Raw genomic sequence first — 17070 nt, forward strand, 5'->3', positions numbered from 1 at the left:
GAACATTAATTTGATATGTTGTGCATTGGTCAGACAACAAACGTTATGCAATAATAAGTAAAAAATTTAAACATAACAATATTACATTGTACTTAATCTGCAAGTCAATTTAAAACATTTATTAAACAATGAAATTCACTATGTAAATAAGGGTATATTTTTGGAGAGGGAATAAAAGAGATGACAAAAATAAAACACTAAGTTTTGTTTTGTCTAACATTAGAACAATCAAAGTCCATGGACATCTCAGTAAATAGGTAAATATAAACATATCATATCATCAAAACAATTTAAAATTCACGTTTATTATAAAAATTAAACTACTTTAATCCAAGAATGTAATTTAAAAATTGTATAATGCTCATTATAATTGGTCCCCATGCTACAAACCAGCGTATCCAATCTAATAGTTGACCATACAAAACATGAGGTTTTTCCCACCTAGAGAAATAAATAGTTAAGGATATGCACAAATTACATTAAAATGTAAATATCATACATTTAAACATTAACATAAGTAAATCATTATGAATCAAAATAATTATAAACACACTATCATTTAAATTTAATAGGTATCAAGTATTTCAAATAAACATAATCTTACAATAATATTTTACTCAAAATTATTAAAATTTCGTAAATTAAATAATAAATTTTTGATTTATTGATAATTGTATTTAATTTTTATTATTTAGTTAATTATATTTAGTACAATATAATAAACTCAGGACTTTAAACCAGAATAAATGCTATTTCCTATACAACTCTAAAACAGGGTAAAAACCAAATAGGTACTTAAAATAAAATATTTAATAAAAGTATTAAAAAAAAAAATCTTGAAATACTCAATAAGATAAGACAAATAACAAAAATGATTTTGATAGTAAATATTATAGTTTTTTGATCTTTGAAATTCATCAGCACTAAAAACATAGCAAAATTTAAAGAAAATAAAAATTTTTAATCTATATTTTATGCACTAAAATATTAATGATTTAAATATAAACTATTTTATAAGCATAAGGTATCAATAAAGTTTTTAATATCCATATCATTAATAAGAAAACAAGAGCCCAAACTAAAAACCAAAATTAAATTATTCAGTTTCAAAGCTCTAATAATAAGTTTTATGTGCAAGACATACAACTATAAATTTTAAAATTTTGTATCTATAATTAAAAACAAATAACAAATTAATAATTTAAAAACTATAAATACTATATTATAATTAGCTTTCCTCTATTAATGATATATTATTCAGAAATATCATCATTCTATTAAAAATATATATTATTTAGTGATGTTAACTCAACAATGGGATTTTGTACAAAATTAATATGCCTAGGTTTTCATAAATGATAATTTTATCAATAAATTTGCTTATTCACTTTTAATTAAGCTATTGGAACTTGCGTTGTATGTTATCTACATGAAAAATGTATTTACCACAATGTTTTGTTGGTGTTGTATGTTATCTACAATTTTCTACCTCACAATATGTAGATTGTAATTGTTGTTTACCATTTGAGAATTATTACAATAAAGAACTTTTTGTCATATATTTAAAAACTATTCACCACTAATTCACCACACAATAGTCACCACTCTTTCATTAACTGCCGTTCTAAGTTGGTGGCACCACGTGTGTTTATGCTGTATTTTACTTTGACACTCCTCCATGTAAATTCTTTAGATTGAGTATAGGCCCCTGTTTCCGAATCAATGAAGTAAAGCTGATGATTTACACTTTTATACACATAGCTGTGGTCACTTAAATTACTGTAAGTCCTCCATTTGTCCGAGTACAATATCAGTCTCCATACAACGTAGATATCACCCATAACATAAATAACATACAACACAATCTAAGTTAATGTAGATAACATACAATACAAGCTCCAAACTATTTTATAAAATGATTATAAATATATATTATTTTGAATATTTCATCTTAATCTATAACAAATATCTTTATAATAAAAAGGATACGGATTACGAAACATTCTTTTCAAATCGACTTTTTCTTTACAATATGGGCATGTTTGTTTTTTACCAACAATACACCATCCTCGAATACAAAATTCATGAAATCTACAAATGTAAAAATACAACGTTTTGATAATTATTTTATTTTATTTTAAGTATAAATCTAATAAATAATTTTTAAAAATCTTACGTATGATCACATGTTAATTGGAAGGTAGATTCAATTATTCCTTCTTCACCAGCATTCACCAATAATTTATTTCCACAAACAGCACAAATATTTTTATCTAAGCTTCTAGTTGGCATTCCTTGAGGCGTATAATACTAATAATGTTAATACAACAATAAATAATTAATAACATTTAGATGGTTAGATAATATATCAATTTTTTATAATTATTGCTCACTAAATTTTATATTAAAAAATAATATTGTGATTATTACTATCATAAAAGATTAGTTTTACAAACTGAACATAAACGAAGAATTTGTATGTCAATCAATTATGTGTTATTCCTTGCAAAATATTTTTTAACAAAGTGCTTTAAAGAAGTTAAATATTTTGTATAAAGTATATTGTGTAATTTAATGATTTTTTTATAAATTTAAAATTCTTACTCCCAAGTGTGCAGCCATTTTAGATGCACATATCTCAGCAATATCTTGTCCTAAGACACCAAAATACAACCCATAGTACATTATTATCAATCCATAATCCATCGATGTAACTGGGTTAAGATTGAACATAACACCAAATCCAAGAAATACAGCAACCATGATAATGTATCCAACACTACCAAGTACGTAGGTTAGTTTGTAGATGAAATAGAACCATTTGTACACCAATCTGGATAACATTTATGCCATCACACTACATACAACATGATGTATTATTTTATATAAGTTTTCGCCTTAGCGATAACTATGACAAGCCAAGGGTGCCCACAAGTTGTAATGAGACAGTAAATGAAAAGTCATAAGATAGTCTAGAAACTCAAATTTTAGGTATTTTTTTACATTCAAGAGAGATTAATCATAAGTTTAATATAAGCTACACTGTTTTTCAAGTGGGCGCCCTTCTAACAGGCATTACAAGCATACCTAGGTGTTGATCCTTGTAAAGGTTTTTCTAAAGCTTTTCGTACCACAAGTCCTGTGATCAATGAAAACAATGTCCAAAATACAATAAACCTCCAATATGACATACGAATTGACATTAAAATTGGTATTAACCATAATGCTAAAAATGTCACAACCTAAAAAATTAATCAGTTTATAAAAAAAGTTTTAATATAAATGTTAAAAATACAATTTACTTGAAATGATTTAAAATGCCTTCTTTTCCATTCCAATAATACTATTTGTGCAACAATCATAGTAATCATTAAAATTACTAACATCTCAGCATGCATCGACTCATGACCTTTATGAGCTTCATGTAATTTCCGATGCTCTTCTCTAAGAATTAAAATTATTACATAATAAATTAATAAATTATTTTAAATATTAAAATACAAGAATTCTTTATTCACTAACTAAAAACAAAAATACATTTATGTATTTATTAATTCCTAAGAGGATTCCTAACTAACAATATTCATTTTTGTAGATATCTATTAAAGTATGTAGATATATTATTCATTTATTCAATAAATAAAAATAATTTTTAATTAAATGATAAGTTAGAATGTTAAAACTTAACTGTTATTAAATTTATACTTTTTATTTTTATTTCTGTAACTAAAAATCTTCATAGAAAAATTGACTATAATAATGGTCAATAGCTTTTAATTATTAATGTGGTTGTATATTAAATAATTATACTAATAATTTATATTTTGAATGACGTTATTGTCAACTCTAAAAGAAGTACCTGTGTTGTATTATCTATAGATAATTACACTTATGGTATAATTTAAATAGTTTAAAAGTTATACTGATAATTAGTTTATTATATTATAATATACTGATTGATTGATGTTGTTATATTTTTATTCATGAAATATGCTGTTATTTTTTATATTTTATTGTAATTAAATATAATACATATTTTATACCATTATTTTATCCTTTTAGTTAATAATAATTAAATAGTCAATGCTATATTTAAGTAAATACCGGATTTTAATGATTTATATTATTAAAATACATCAATTAAAAATGTATTTTTAATGATTTGTACATTAATAAATGTATACCTCATTTGTTCTTCTCGGGTCATAATTCTTGTGGCATTTTCCACTGGTTCAATCTATAGTAAAAATATTTATCAACAGTTCACATTTTGTATAAATAATCATGTGCTTATTATTATTGCTTAAAAAAACTCACAGCCATATCCGTGATGTTTATAACATCCATTTCTTGATTTCAACTAATGCTGACAAATCACTTAATCAATATTTTTTTAAATTTCTAACAAAGTTGTTGATACATTGTTGAATGTATTTAAATAATTTAATTTCAGTTTACTGTATCTAATAAAAAATAATAAATTAAATAACACAATATTAATTATACATAAATAATTTTGTACTAAGCTACTGAATAAAAACACAGACCATATAACGGACAATATGATATTCTATGATACTTACCTTCAAAAGAAAATGTTGAGATATTTTAATAAAAACAGTCTTTAAAAGGATAAACTGAAAGTAGGTACGGATAAACAGTTGCAACTAGTAAATTTATTTGTACAACTAGGTAAAAAGTATAACAAGGAACTGTAGCATATTTTTTTTTATTTAGTCTATCAATATTTACTTTTTGTAAAAATGATTATTTATTGTATAGTGATAAAAAGTAAATTAATACGTCTATAGACCATCACAGACTGTAGATACTTAATAATAAGTATAATAACTATAGCTATAGCATGATAATTATTTTCTTATTATTAATATTTTATGTTTAATCATCATTTCAGTCTTTAATCATTAATCAATATATTATCTATAGTATTGGGGTTCAGTCACATTCTTCTATAGACAAGTTGTCCTACACATTATTATTTTGCGTAATATCATCGATTTTATAATAATAACGTAATTTATAAAACGTTATTATTAGGTATTTAAAATAATTTACCGTGTATCTATAATACCATTATCACTTTATTAAAGACTACTGTTCAAATCATTATATACCTAATAAAAACGTAAAAAAAAGGTGCAAGTTTTGTCGGCCTGTTATAAATAGGTAACTACATAATATAATAAGTATATTATATAACCTCGTTAGTAATAAGTTATTATGTATAAAAAATAAAAATTTATCAAAGGTATAACTGTATAAGTCTTAGAAAATCCATTAAAATACTTTTTTATAATACAATTATATTCTATTTTATATGTACAATTGTAAAAAAAACTGTTTCCTGTAATTGTTTTCTTAATAACTTGAGTAGGTACCTAAATTATTTTATTGCAATTCAATAAACTAAAAAGCAGTTAAATTTTTTTAAGTTTTATATAGAGCGTTGGGACCTATTGAAAATGACAGAGCCCAATCATCATGAGACAGACCTACACGGCTACACTGAAGTTTCTATCTATTTTGATATATACCCAAATCAAATAAAACTTTTCATGTTATAAATATAAAAATTCAAAAAAATATTCAAGATTCAAAAAAATCAGAAGTAACTTAATGATTGTTAGAAAAATTATATAAATGTATACCTTATTGGTTATTAATTATTATTTTATTAATTTAACGTAACTGGTGTCGTGACCTGCTAAATACATGAATCCTAGAAAATCCCCTTATTAAACTGAAACAAAATAAGTATTAGGTAGTGTCATCAATGGGTGGCTTCTTCCGTCATACTTTTCATGTTTTATTACTCTTATCAAATTTACTTATTATTCTTTGAATAAATTTTAAATATTTTGTAAAAATAAAAATAAATGTAGGTATTATCATATAACCAGTCAACAGTCCAGAACTCGAGGTATATTTGTACCTATAACCTATATGACTATATCTATTGTGTGTCCACTGGTAACTGGTAATGACGGGAAGTGAATTATTTCAGTCACAGATGACGTTTGAGGAACAAACTGCAAGTGAGGGTTTCATTTTACCCCATCACGGTAAAATCGTGATTTCACCTAGACTGGAATTGCCATGTTTTATACTGGGAAATTTTTTTTCACGCTTTTTCCACCTTCGTAAACACCTCTATCGACTTTATAGTAATTCATAATTAACTGTTCTTGTTATTCTCATCAACTACTAACTAACCAACTAGATTCGTTTAACTGTTTCATACAGTGCTTGATTTAGAAAAAAAATAGAAGGGGGACTCATCGGATGTTTGATAAACGAGCGTTCCACATAAAATTAACCATCACATTACCGTGGGGGCAAATACAAGGGGTACGCTAAAAAAAAATTAAAAAAGAAGGGGTACTCCCCCCCCCAAATCAAGCACTGGTTTCATATACCTAGTAACCTACTACCACCTAGTATTTTATTTAATAGATAAAACGTATCGATACTTTAATGTTCATTTTTGACTACTGTGTTGCCGTGCGTTTCGATTGTTGCGAGGATTTCCAGTTTTCCATCCGATGTGAAGTAGGATTCTCACTTTTACATCGTCCACCGGATCGATTTTTCTACAATAGTCATCATTACGCTTCGACTGGCATCGAAAATTAAACTTTTCTCAGGCGTGACAAAACACTATTTAAGTATTCAGCAATGACGGATGGCAAAGATTATTATATAATTATAATGATAATAATAATATGACATTATACATTTATACGTACCTATGTATGTACCTATATCTTAATTCGTGATTCCGCATGATGAAATATTGAAATTATGTGATGAACGTTTGAACTTGATCTGTAGACATTACCTAATGGCTAATACCTACTGTGACACTGTTGAACTGTTTTCAGAGTTCAGTGTTCAATTGTTCAATATACACCAATGAAATACTTAACTCCATCGGGCACCGATTAATAAGATACAAGCAATTTATGATTGGTTTTGGATTAGATCGTATACAAATATGTATACTGTATACACAGTGACGCCAAACTCATCTATCATATTATGAAGGGATTGCTTCATTTTTCAAATGAGTAAGTGAGTCGTGGGTGTATAACCCATGTGTAATCGCGTAGAATCTCAAATAACAAAGAAGAAAAAATTGGATGTATTTTTACATCTAATTAAATGGCTGAAAAGTTTGGGCGAGTAAGTGAGACAAAATTTTATATTTTGCTTCACAAAAAATCTGAGTTCGGCGCCAGTGACTGTATAAAGTATACATATAATTATATATAATCTAATATAGAGTTCCTTAAAGTACACAATTTATGAACATGGAATAAATCAGCCAAAATCATAATTAAATTTTAACTTTTTATTTTATTACATTAAAAGTACATTTCGATTTAATATTTAAAAATTATACCCACCATATGTCCACCTTCACATATATACAGTCTACAAGCCGTCATTCCCATGACTCATATTCACACTTCTGCGCGTCGTAATATTTGGCTATACGTACGAATTGTACGGTTACGACCTGGAATTTTTTGTGTTTCAACTGAACCAGTTAGTTCAAATTTCCGTTCTAATCACAGAATTTATGATGCAGTAGACGCTTCCGCACATACAAAAGTCGTACGAAGTTAACAGTCACAGTTGAGCACTTACCGTTTTTGTATTGGGTTTTCAAAATGAGTACCTACGCCGATGGTTACTTAATCGCTCCATGACAATTAAGTTCAATAAAACAAATTATTGTTTAATCAGAGTGATAATAGATGATAAAAATAATTAAGATATGGTTGACAACCTTCAAAAAAAAAAAAAAAAAAATCCCATGCATTTCAAACACTCTTTAGTTGTAATAGGTACATTGATTTAAAGTTTTTGATGCGTTGATTTCTCTTTACACGTTGTTATTAGCTCAGTTTCAATCGATTTATAATTATTTTTGAGCTGCAAATATTCATGCTGGAGTTCATAATATTTTTTTTCAATTCTTTCAACCTTTTCTTTGAGTATTATAATGACGGATAGTACGATGAGGATCTATAAAACTATATATATTTATATGTGTGTGCGTGTATATATTGATTTTTGAGTATGTAATACAACTATATGCTATTATATAGCGTCTATATAGTACATATTATACTTGACTCAAATGTTGGTACCTACCACTTACCAGTAACGCAGATATGTTTCTAAAAGTCCAATTATTCCAGATATATCAACATCGTGAAAATTGTATGTTGATGATATTTAAAATGAAATTAAAGAAAAAATTATAACTCTTAAACATTCATCTAATAAGGAATCGCATCTGGGTGAGTATCAATGAAACAATAAATATCGAAAGACACTTTATTGCCAATTTTATTATTGATTCTCTGGAGATTAAATATTATAGAACCTTATTTTTACTCCGCTCGAAACAATTATAAAAATCAGCTTTTCTACGGTCAGTTCAATTTTTGACAAATCAATGAGCAAATATTGCCGAACAGAATACAGCATGATCATATGCAATTATTATTTTATCAGATACAACGCCATACATGAAAAAATCTACAAAAATCATTAAAAGTTTTATTCAAAATTGATAATGTAACAATCTAACATGCTTAGTATAGCATGGCTTATATTTACAGAATGGAGATGATGGATTAACACGGCCATTGCCCATTTATTAAGAAAATTTTAAAATTTTCGCTGTGTTATTACAGAACTTGATAATGATTATACAGTGAGCATAAAATATCTAAAAACTGCATTGTTAAGCCCGATCTTAAGAGATACTTTGCATTTATAAAATTAGACTTCACAATTTTCGTAAAAGGAATAAATAAACTACAGAAAAAAGCCCATTATAATTGTGTAAAAATAATAAAAGATATTAAAAAATCATTCAAATCATTATAGAGTTAAGCAGGCTCAATTTAAAAAAAGAATTATAGCCGTAGGTATATAAAAATAATTACGGTATTAAAACATTAAATTTCTAAAATATTTTTTGGTGAAGAAGAAAATAACGAATTAAATTGAGACCTAGAATCAAAAGATTTGTTTTTTCATTTTTTTTTTTATGGCATGTTAAAGTGTACTTATATTTTAGTTATTTTTGGTCCTAAAATTCAAGCTCTGATAATAATTAAGTAACATAAACAGATATATCTGTGATAAAAACATGAAAATATGATAACAATTACGAACATCCGTGATAAAAATGTATTTCAACAACACGTGTGACGCTTGACGAGATACGAACCAATATCATAAATTAGTAATTATTATAAATTTCTATTAAAAATATTAATAACAGTTTATTTTAGTATTTACTAATTACTAATAGTGATATTTTGTAATATTAAAAAATATATTTTCTACAAATACTTATTTATAAAAGACATGTAAGTATGTCTTTAGCACCATCTTTGGAATGGGAATCATTAAATCTGTCTGAACCTGTTTTAAAAACAATCAAAGAAAACTTCAAATTTAAATGCATGACACCGATTCAAGTAATAGTTTGCAACTTTATAAGAATTATTAACTATATACATAGTTAATAAATTAACAATAATATTTTAGGTCGAATCTATAAAGAATATTTTAGAGAAAAAAAAAGATGTCGCTGCAGAAGCAGTCACTGGTAGCGGGAAAACATTGGCATTTTTAGTTCCAATGCTAGAATTGATTTTAGTAAGTTTTACTTCTCATATTTAAAAAAAATTAAATAGTATGATGCTTACATAAATATTTTGTGATTAGAAACGCAGTGATCCTTTGAAAAAACATGAAGTGGGAGGCCTTATAATATCTCCTACTAGAGAATTAGCTACTCAAACCAGTCATGTCTTGGCTGAATTCTTGAATAATATTGAAGGAGTTACACAAATGCTTACTTTAGGTGGCAATCCAATAGAAACTGATGTTAAAGCATTTAATAAAAATGGAGCAAACATTCTTGTGGCTACTCCAGGACGACTGGAAGATTTATTAACTAGAAAGATACCTAATTTTCATTTACACAAATCACTTAAATCATTGGTAAAAAAATTAATATATGCTTCTATTAGAATTATTAAATTATTTTTAATTTATTAATAGGAAATGCTGGTGTTAGATGAAGCTGATAAGCTTTTAGAATTAGGTTTTGAAAAGCCTATAAATACTGTTTTACAATATTTGCCTACACAAAGAAGAACAGGATTATTTTCAGCTACTCAAACTAAACAGGTAGCAATGCTTGTTAAGGCAGGACTTAGAAATCCTATTATGGTTATTGTCAAGGAAAAACATTGTTTAAACCCAAAAAGGTATTTTCTTATATTATTAAATTTTTTAATATTATTACAAGCTATTATTTATTTTTAGTAATCAAATTGAATCCATATCTACACCTTCAGCATTAAAAAATTATTATACTATATGTGATGCTGATAAAAAATTAGCATTTTTAGTGACATTTTTAAAAAAAAATGGATTAAATTCAAAATATATGTTGTTTTTATCAACATGTGCTTGCGTTGAATACTTTTCAATAATTTTAAGAAGGTAAATATTAATTATTAATGATAATTTATATTGTTTGTACTTATCATAATTTACAGTTTTTCTTTAAGATTTTAGTTGTTATTTTTGTCATTTATAGTTTGATACCTGAAATAAATTTATTCAGCTTACACGGAAAAATGAATAATAAACGTTACAAAATATTTGAATTATTTTGGAAAGCTGATAGAGGTAAACACTAAAATTATTATGAACATTATTTTAACTAAAGTAGATATCAAAGTTCATTTGCAATAAACAGTGAAACTAGTGGTGGTTATTTTCATAAATTAATAATTTATTAATATATTTGACATATTTTGTTTCATTGCTTAATAATTTATGCAATATTTTAATTGTAGATTATACACCTTTACTTTTAAATGTGTACGGGATACATTTAATTAAATATATAAATTTAGTATGTTACTAATGCAATGCATAATTAGGTATTTTGCAAATTACTTGTTCATAGTGATATTATTAAAAACTATTTAATAGTGTTTAAATTTTATTTAAAACATCATTGTTAAAATCTTCCACAATAAATTTTAAAAAAAGAAGCTTAATCTAATAATTATGTTTCTGTTATTTTTATTAACTTCTTACTTAACATAATTTGTTATTGCATTTAAGTATTCACCTATAAAATGCATATATTTTAGGTATTTTGATATGTACGGATGTAATGGCACGTGGTGTTGATATACCGGAAGTGAACTGGGTAATTCAATATGATCCTCCTAATAATGCATCTTCTTTTGTACATCGTGCTGGTCGAACAGCTCGAGTAGGTAAAAGTGGATCTTCATTAGTTATGTTGATGCCTAATGAAGATGCTTACATACATTTTATTTATTCAAATCAAAAGGTAAATATACTTATTAAATTAATTTTATAGAACATGTATTACAATATCATGTGTATTGACTCATTATATTTTTGAAGATTAAATAAAAATATAAATGTTCTTAGGTAATATTGGAGTTAATGCCTGAATTAGAAGTTGAAAATGTAGATCTTGTAGTTGAAAAAGTTAGAAAGCGTCAACTCAAAGATAGAACAATTTTTGATAAAGCTAATAAAGCATTTGTATCTTATATACAAGCATATTCAAAACACGAATGTCATTTACTATTACGTATAAAAGGTAATGTATCTTGGTAACTGATACTTTGTTAGAAATAAGATAATGACTAAAACCTCTATTGATACTTTTACTTGCTATTGGTTACAGCAAATTGCACGCAATATAAACATATTGTATAATAGAGTGGTGTAATGCATGATGTTTCCATATTTTATTTTCCCTCTAAGGCGAATTTTAAAAATTTTCTGTGAAAATTACTACAGTATAATAATTGTAGTAAAACATCAAATAGAATAAAATAAGTTAATTTAAATAAGTGAAATAATATTTATTAATAAGTAGAATATAATAATATGATAAAACAAATTATTAAACTGTTTTTCTAACTTCTCAGATGAGTAAATCAGCTTCATAATATTAGGTTTGGTTTTTAAACAAGAATGGACTTGTTGATATTATTTTATATATTACTCTTGATTATTAGATTAGCTTTCAATATTGAGACTCTCAATTGAGTTTTTTTTTACTAATCCATATTTTATTCATTTAAAAAAATAATTTTGACTGTGGTCTTATTACCTGCTAGCTAACATAATTTTCTCTACAATTATACAAAAATTCTCATAACAGAGACCTCAAGTATAGGAGTCTATAAAAAATTCCATCAAACAATTTTCAGTAACTGATATATTATTGGTGTTCCAGTTAATTACTTATTAATCTATTGTATGGTTAAAAATAAGTTAAAACTTGTCTAATATTCCTGTGTCTTGACTGCTATTAATAAATTTCTGTTCACTTAATAAATCCATCATCTTTTGAATTTTTTTCCAAAATAAGACCTTTTTCAAGTTTGCCCTTTTAAAACTGTTTACATCCGTATTTAATTGATACCACTGATCTAAGTATTCTTTACTTGTCTTATAATTATAAAACTCAGACACTACAGTTTTTTCATTTTCCTTAATGCCAGTCCAGTGTTTTGTTATTAATATATTATTTGTAATATTTGTATCCTATTCATGGGTAAATATATGCAGTATAATGGTATTAATGTATAATTATATACATATACCAGTATTATTTTATCTTTACAGTAACTGAATACACGCTCATTTTTAATAGAATGTAGTGCAGATAGCCATTATTTTCAAAGTGGAAAATTTTTGTATTATTTAGAGGTAGTGAGATACTTAACTCATAAATGGGATTTTTCTGCCCAAAGCAGAATTTATGACCATGTTAGTTATACTCTTAACTATTAATACGGGGACATATCTAGATGAGAGTGCATCAGAGTAGATATAATGAAGACTGGTATCCCTGTGATTTTGAGTATGTTTAGCTTGTATTGTGTTTTAATATTATGCTTATTTTATATATGCTTATTTTTATTTAAATTCTGGTATATGTTTTTATGACTGATTTATATTTAGCTATGTTGTATACATTTATGACTTGAGTCATTGTTTATTTAGAATTAAGTCAAATCATTAATACTTAATAATTATACACTATAAAAATTTAATACCTTTAAAGTTTTTAGTGTATTATGTATGTAATTTAAAATTATTTTCTCTATTCTAACTGAATTGTCACTTTTATAAATTTATTATCTACAGATTTGGAATTTGGTAAGCTTGCAACTGGCTTTGGTCTCTTAAGACTTCCAAAAATGCCTGAATTAAAAAATAAGGATACTAGTGATTTTATTCCAGTTGATATTGATTTCAATTCTATTAAATATCAGTAAGTTGTTTACAGATAACTAAATCTGTCAAAAATTGACTAGGTATTTTTATCATGAAAATATATTTATATAATTTAAATTAGAAATAATGAGAGAGAAGAATCACGACAAAAAAAGTTACAAAATTACATGGAAACTGGAATTTGGCTTGGTAAAATGAAACATAAAAAAGGGTTAAAACAAACTGTTGCATGGGCTGATGCTAAACAGAAAAAGCTTGAAAGAAGAGAAAAACGTAAAAAGAAAAAAGAACTACGAAAACAAATGGAGTTAGAGGGAAAAGCCAAAGCCAAAAAGAAACGAGAGCAAGCCTTCAGTCAAGAAGAATTGAACGATTTAGCTAAAGATATTGCCTTGATGAAAAAGTTAAAAAATAAAAAGGTAATTTTTAAAAATTTCAATCTATAAATAAAATTGTATGATTATTAAAAACAAGAGATTTATGATAGGGTAAATCATAGTTGAGCATAACTTAATCTTTTGAAAAAAAAAGTATTTCATATCTATTTTATGAAAAAACTGTCTTATGTCTAGATTATACTCTGCTCAACTTTAGAAACACATACTTGGTGACTAATAGTTTTTACTAGAGGGCTATCAAACAACATCCGTCTATCACCTTTATTGAGTAAATCATCTGTCAATTTACTGTATACTAAATATACCCCTATGCATAAATCAACTGTTGAGTGTATTTCTTAAGTTGTGCATAGTATAGAACATATTTATAGTAATATGCATGTTTGTTATGTTTAATTTATAAAAAAATTATGTATTTATTATCCAACTATAAAAATAAAAGGTATAAAATTTATTTCAACTAAATTAAAAATATTAAAAAAAAAACTAATGGGAAAGTATACTCGACTATATGGTATTGAGTATAAAGATAATAAATATTGTTTTCAACTAAAATTAAAAATAATGATCGAAAATACATTCATCTTATGAAAATATAATAAATATTTAATTTAAAATTTTTTTTTTAAAACAGTATATTATTGTTAATTTAAATTATAGTTATTATTTTAAGCTTACAAAATGAATAATGATATTTAGTAATTTTTTATGAGACTAAAATGTATTGTTACTTATTGCTACAAAAAAATAACCAGTACAGATTCAAAAATCTACAAACTTGTTAAGTTGTTATCAAATATTTTCATGTATTATGCTTCTGTCATTTTTAATATCTGCTGTTCAGTATATTATGTTGGAGTTGACATTTTATTAAAAATTATCTTGATTTTTAGAATCAACCATTTTTAACTAAATTTTCTTTTAGCCAATATTATAATAGCACAGGTCTATCATATAATAAAAACAATAGTTATGTATTTTTTTTAATTTTATAAACTTTTGTAATAATTTGTTGAGAATTTTTAATACAAAATGGTCTATTTATATGTTTGAAATAGAAAAATGAATGCCAATTGGCAGGTTAACAACAAACTTTGTATGTTGTAATCAATTTATTAAAATACAGTTTAAAAGGTCATAAACTCGTAAATAAAGACATAAACGTTTTGCATATAAATTTGTAAATTGAAATTATACATATTTTAAATTAAATTAATAAATATAAAATAAATTTAAAGGAGGAAATAATACTTAAAACATTTTTAAATAACTGCTATTAATTGGGTCATTAAATCATCATTCTACCTATGTATTTACAATTTTGTTGTGAATATAATGTTGAGACATATTAATATGATTTATTATAAAAACTAAAATTAATGTACAGTGTGTATTAAATTGTTGATTTCATAATTAGTCATAAACATATTTTTATTAAAATAAATTATCATCTATGTGAGTGTTACTTAGTGTCTCAGTTTACAACATTTAACTGTGTTGTTGTTAACATGGGATTTACTGTTAGTATTTGTATTGTCACTATTATATGTAATAGATTACAACCAGGTTCAGTTAAAATATAAGGAAAAATAAAATATTCATTTTTTTTACCTAGTTGTACCTTTTATATATTTAACTGTTTTACTATTATGTATTTTATCTATGATAAAATAAGCAATATTGTAAATTATAATACTTATATATGTTATTTAAGAGGATGTTGTACATGCATTTGTTTCCTCTAATTAATTACTAAAACCTATACTTAGCAGTTCCAAATTTGTACTAGCTTAAATATTAGAGTAAATTAACTTATCATTTAATTGAAATTTGACAACATTATTTAAATATTATTGATGATTCTTAACGATATTTTAATTTTTAAGTGAGCATGTAGTAAAATATTAATATTTAAAAATTCTCATTGGAACCGCTGAATGTAATTTTTAGTATGTTATGCATTAACAATATGAAGACAACACACCATGCATTTTCTCTTAATAAAATAAAATAACTTCTTTTTAATTACCTATGAAATGCTTGAATGTTTTTTTTTTCCAGATATCTAAAGAGCAATTTGATATAGAATTTGGAGAGAATGTTTAAGAATATATTGTATTCAATGAAACAAGTATAAATAAAACAATATTATTAGAAAAGAAATCAATTTTTTTTTTTTTTTACTTATTTTAATGTTTAGTGTTTTATAATATTAAGAACTAATTGTATATTAATATCTAATTAATAGAACACACATGTCTTAAAAAAAAAAAACCATTTTATTTATTATAGGTTTGTTTATGTTTGAAATGTTCTTAAATAAACAAGGAAGTGTGTCGTTAAATTCAATTAAATAATGTACTTTTGAGTCAAGGTTACATTATTATTTGTTCAATAAATTATAATATTATATTACATATACATATTACAATGTTCAGACATAATTATTTTACATTGGAACGAGTATGATACTATAAGTAGATTATAATGCTTATGTATGTAATTAATTTTTTATAGATATATTTAAATAAAAAGATTAAAACAGTAACCAAGACATCAAATCCCCAGTTAATATTATGTTTGAAAACTATCTCTGTGGTGCCAAACAAATATTATATATAGTGATTGTTTCACTTCATAATAGATGTATATAGGTGAAGACTAAGGGTTTATAGGTAAATAAAATAAAATAAGGTTTATTATGTATAGTTGATGTCTAATAACATGAAATATAGAAATTCACATTTTACATTACATGCCATGTTCTTTATATTATAAGCATAACATACATTTTATAATATTATGTATACTTTATGTCGTTCATTAAAGAAATTATAATGTTAATTAGCTACTTTATACTTTTATTATCTTATTGTTTTACAAATATAATTTCTAATTTTAAAAATTTAATATGAGGTGTAATAATATAGATACTTAATTAAAATAATTTTTTCTAAAAAAGTTATGTCTAATTTTATGTTAGTTAAACGGCTGAAAGTTGGGGTGGTAAAATAAAAATTTTAGGTTTATTTTGCTGCTCAACAAGTTTTAGATTTGGATCTTGTTCTTTTAAAAGTTCTAAAAATTCTTAATTTACAAAAATTGAATTTTGAGTATATTCAAGTTCAATATGTTTGAACATGACATAAGATTTTTAATTTCAATAATTATTTGGCAAGTCTAAAATTTTTTTACTACTATTCAATTTTAGAGTTAGTTATAGTTAAATTTTTGAGTTTTTATAAGTTCGAGTTCGTAAAAATTTAATTTTGACCTATTCATAATTTAAGTAACAATGTTAAACTTCAATATT

The 17070-nt window shown here is 24.8% G+C and overlaps 2 protein-coding genes across 2 annotated transcripts; one reads left to right on the plus strand and one right to left on the minus strand.

The window, feature by feature from the left end:
- Positions 1–284: 284 nt before the first annotated feature.
- Positions 285–4731, minus strand: LOC112592513 (RING finger protein 121). Its single transcript, XM_025336596.1, has 9 exons — positions 4584–4731; positions 4318–4463; positions 4185–4237; positions 3303–3444; positions 3088–3242; positions 2605–2833; positions 2177–2310; positions 1990–2091; positions 285–441 (listed from the first exon to the last, which is right to left on the minus strand). Exons 2-9 carry the CDS (start codon positions 4345–4347, stop codon positions 321–323), a joined length of 966 nt encoding a protein of 321 aa, XP_025192381.1. The 5' UTR covers positions 4348–4463; positions 4584–4731; the 3' UTR covers positions 285–320.
- A 4591-nt stretch (positions 4732–9322) lies between these two features.
- LOC112592542 (probable ATP-dependent RNA helicase DDX55 homolog) lies at positions 9323–15920 on the plus strand. Its single transcript, XM_025336633.1, has 11 exons — positions 9323–9524; positions 9595–9705; positions 9775–10053; positions 10114–10322; positions 10381–10560; positions 10658–10749; positions 11223–11428; positions 11533–11707; positions 13270–13396; positions 13481–13778; positions 15819–15920. Exons 1-11 carry the CDS (start codon positions 9420–9422, stop codon positions 15861–15863), a joined length of 1827 nt encoding a protein of 608 aa, XP_025192418.1. The 5' UTR covers positions 9323–9419; the 3' UTR covers positions 15864–15920.
- Positions 15921–17070: the final 1150 nt, after the last annotated feature.

The sequence above is a fragment of the Melanaphis sacchari genome, unplaced genomic scaffold (assembly GCF_002803265.2).
Source record: "Melanaphis sacchari strain LSU unplaced genomic scaffold, SCAv2.0 Contig178_pilon_pilon, whole genome shotgun sequence".
In the NCBI taxonomy this organism is placed as follows: Eukaryota; Metazoa; Arthropoda; class Insecta; order Hemiptera; family Aphididae; genus Melanaphis; species Melanaphis sacchari.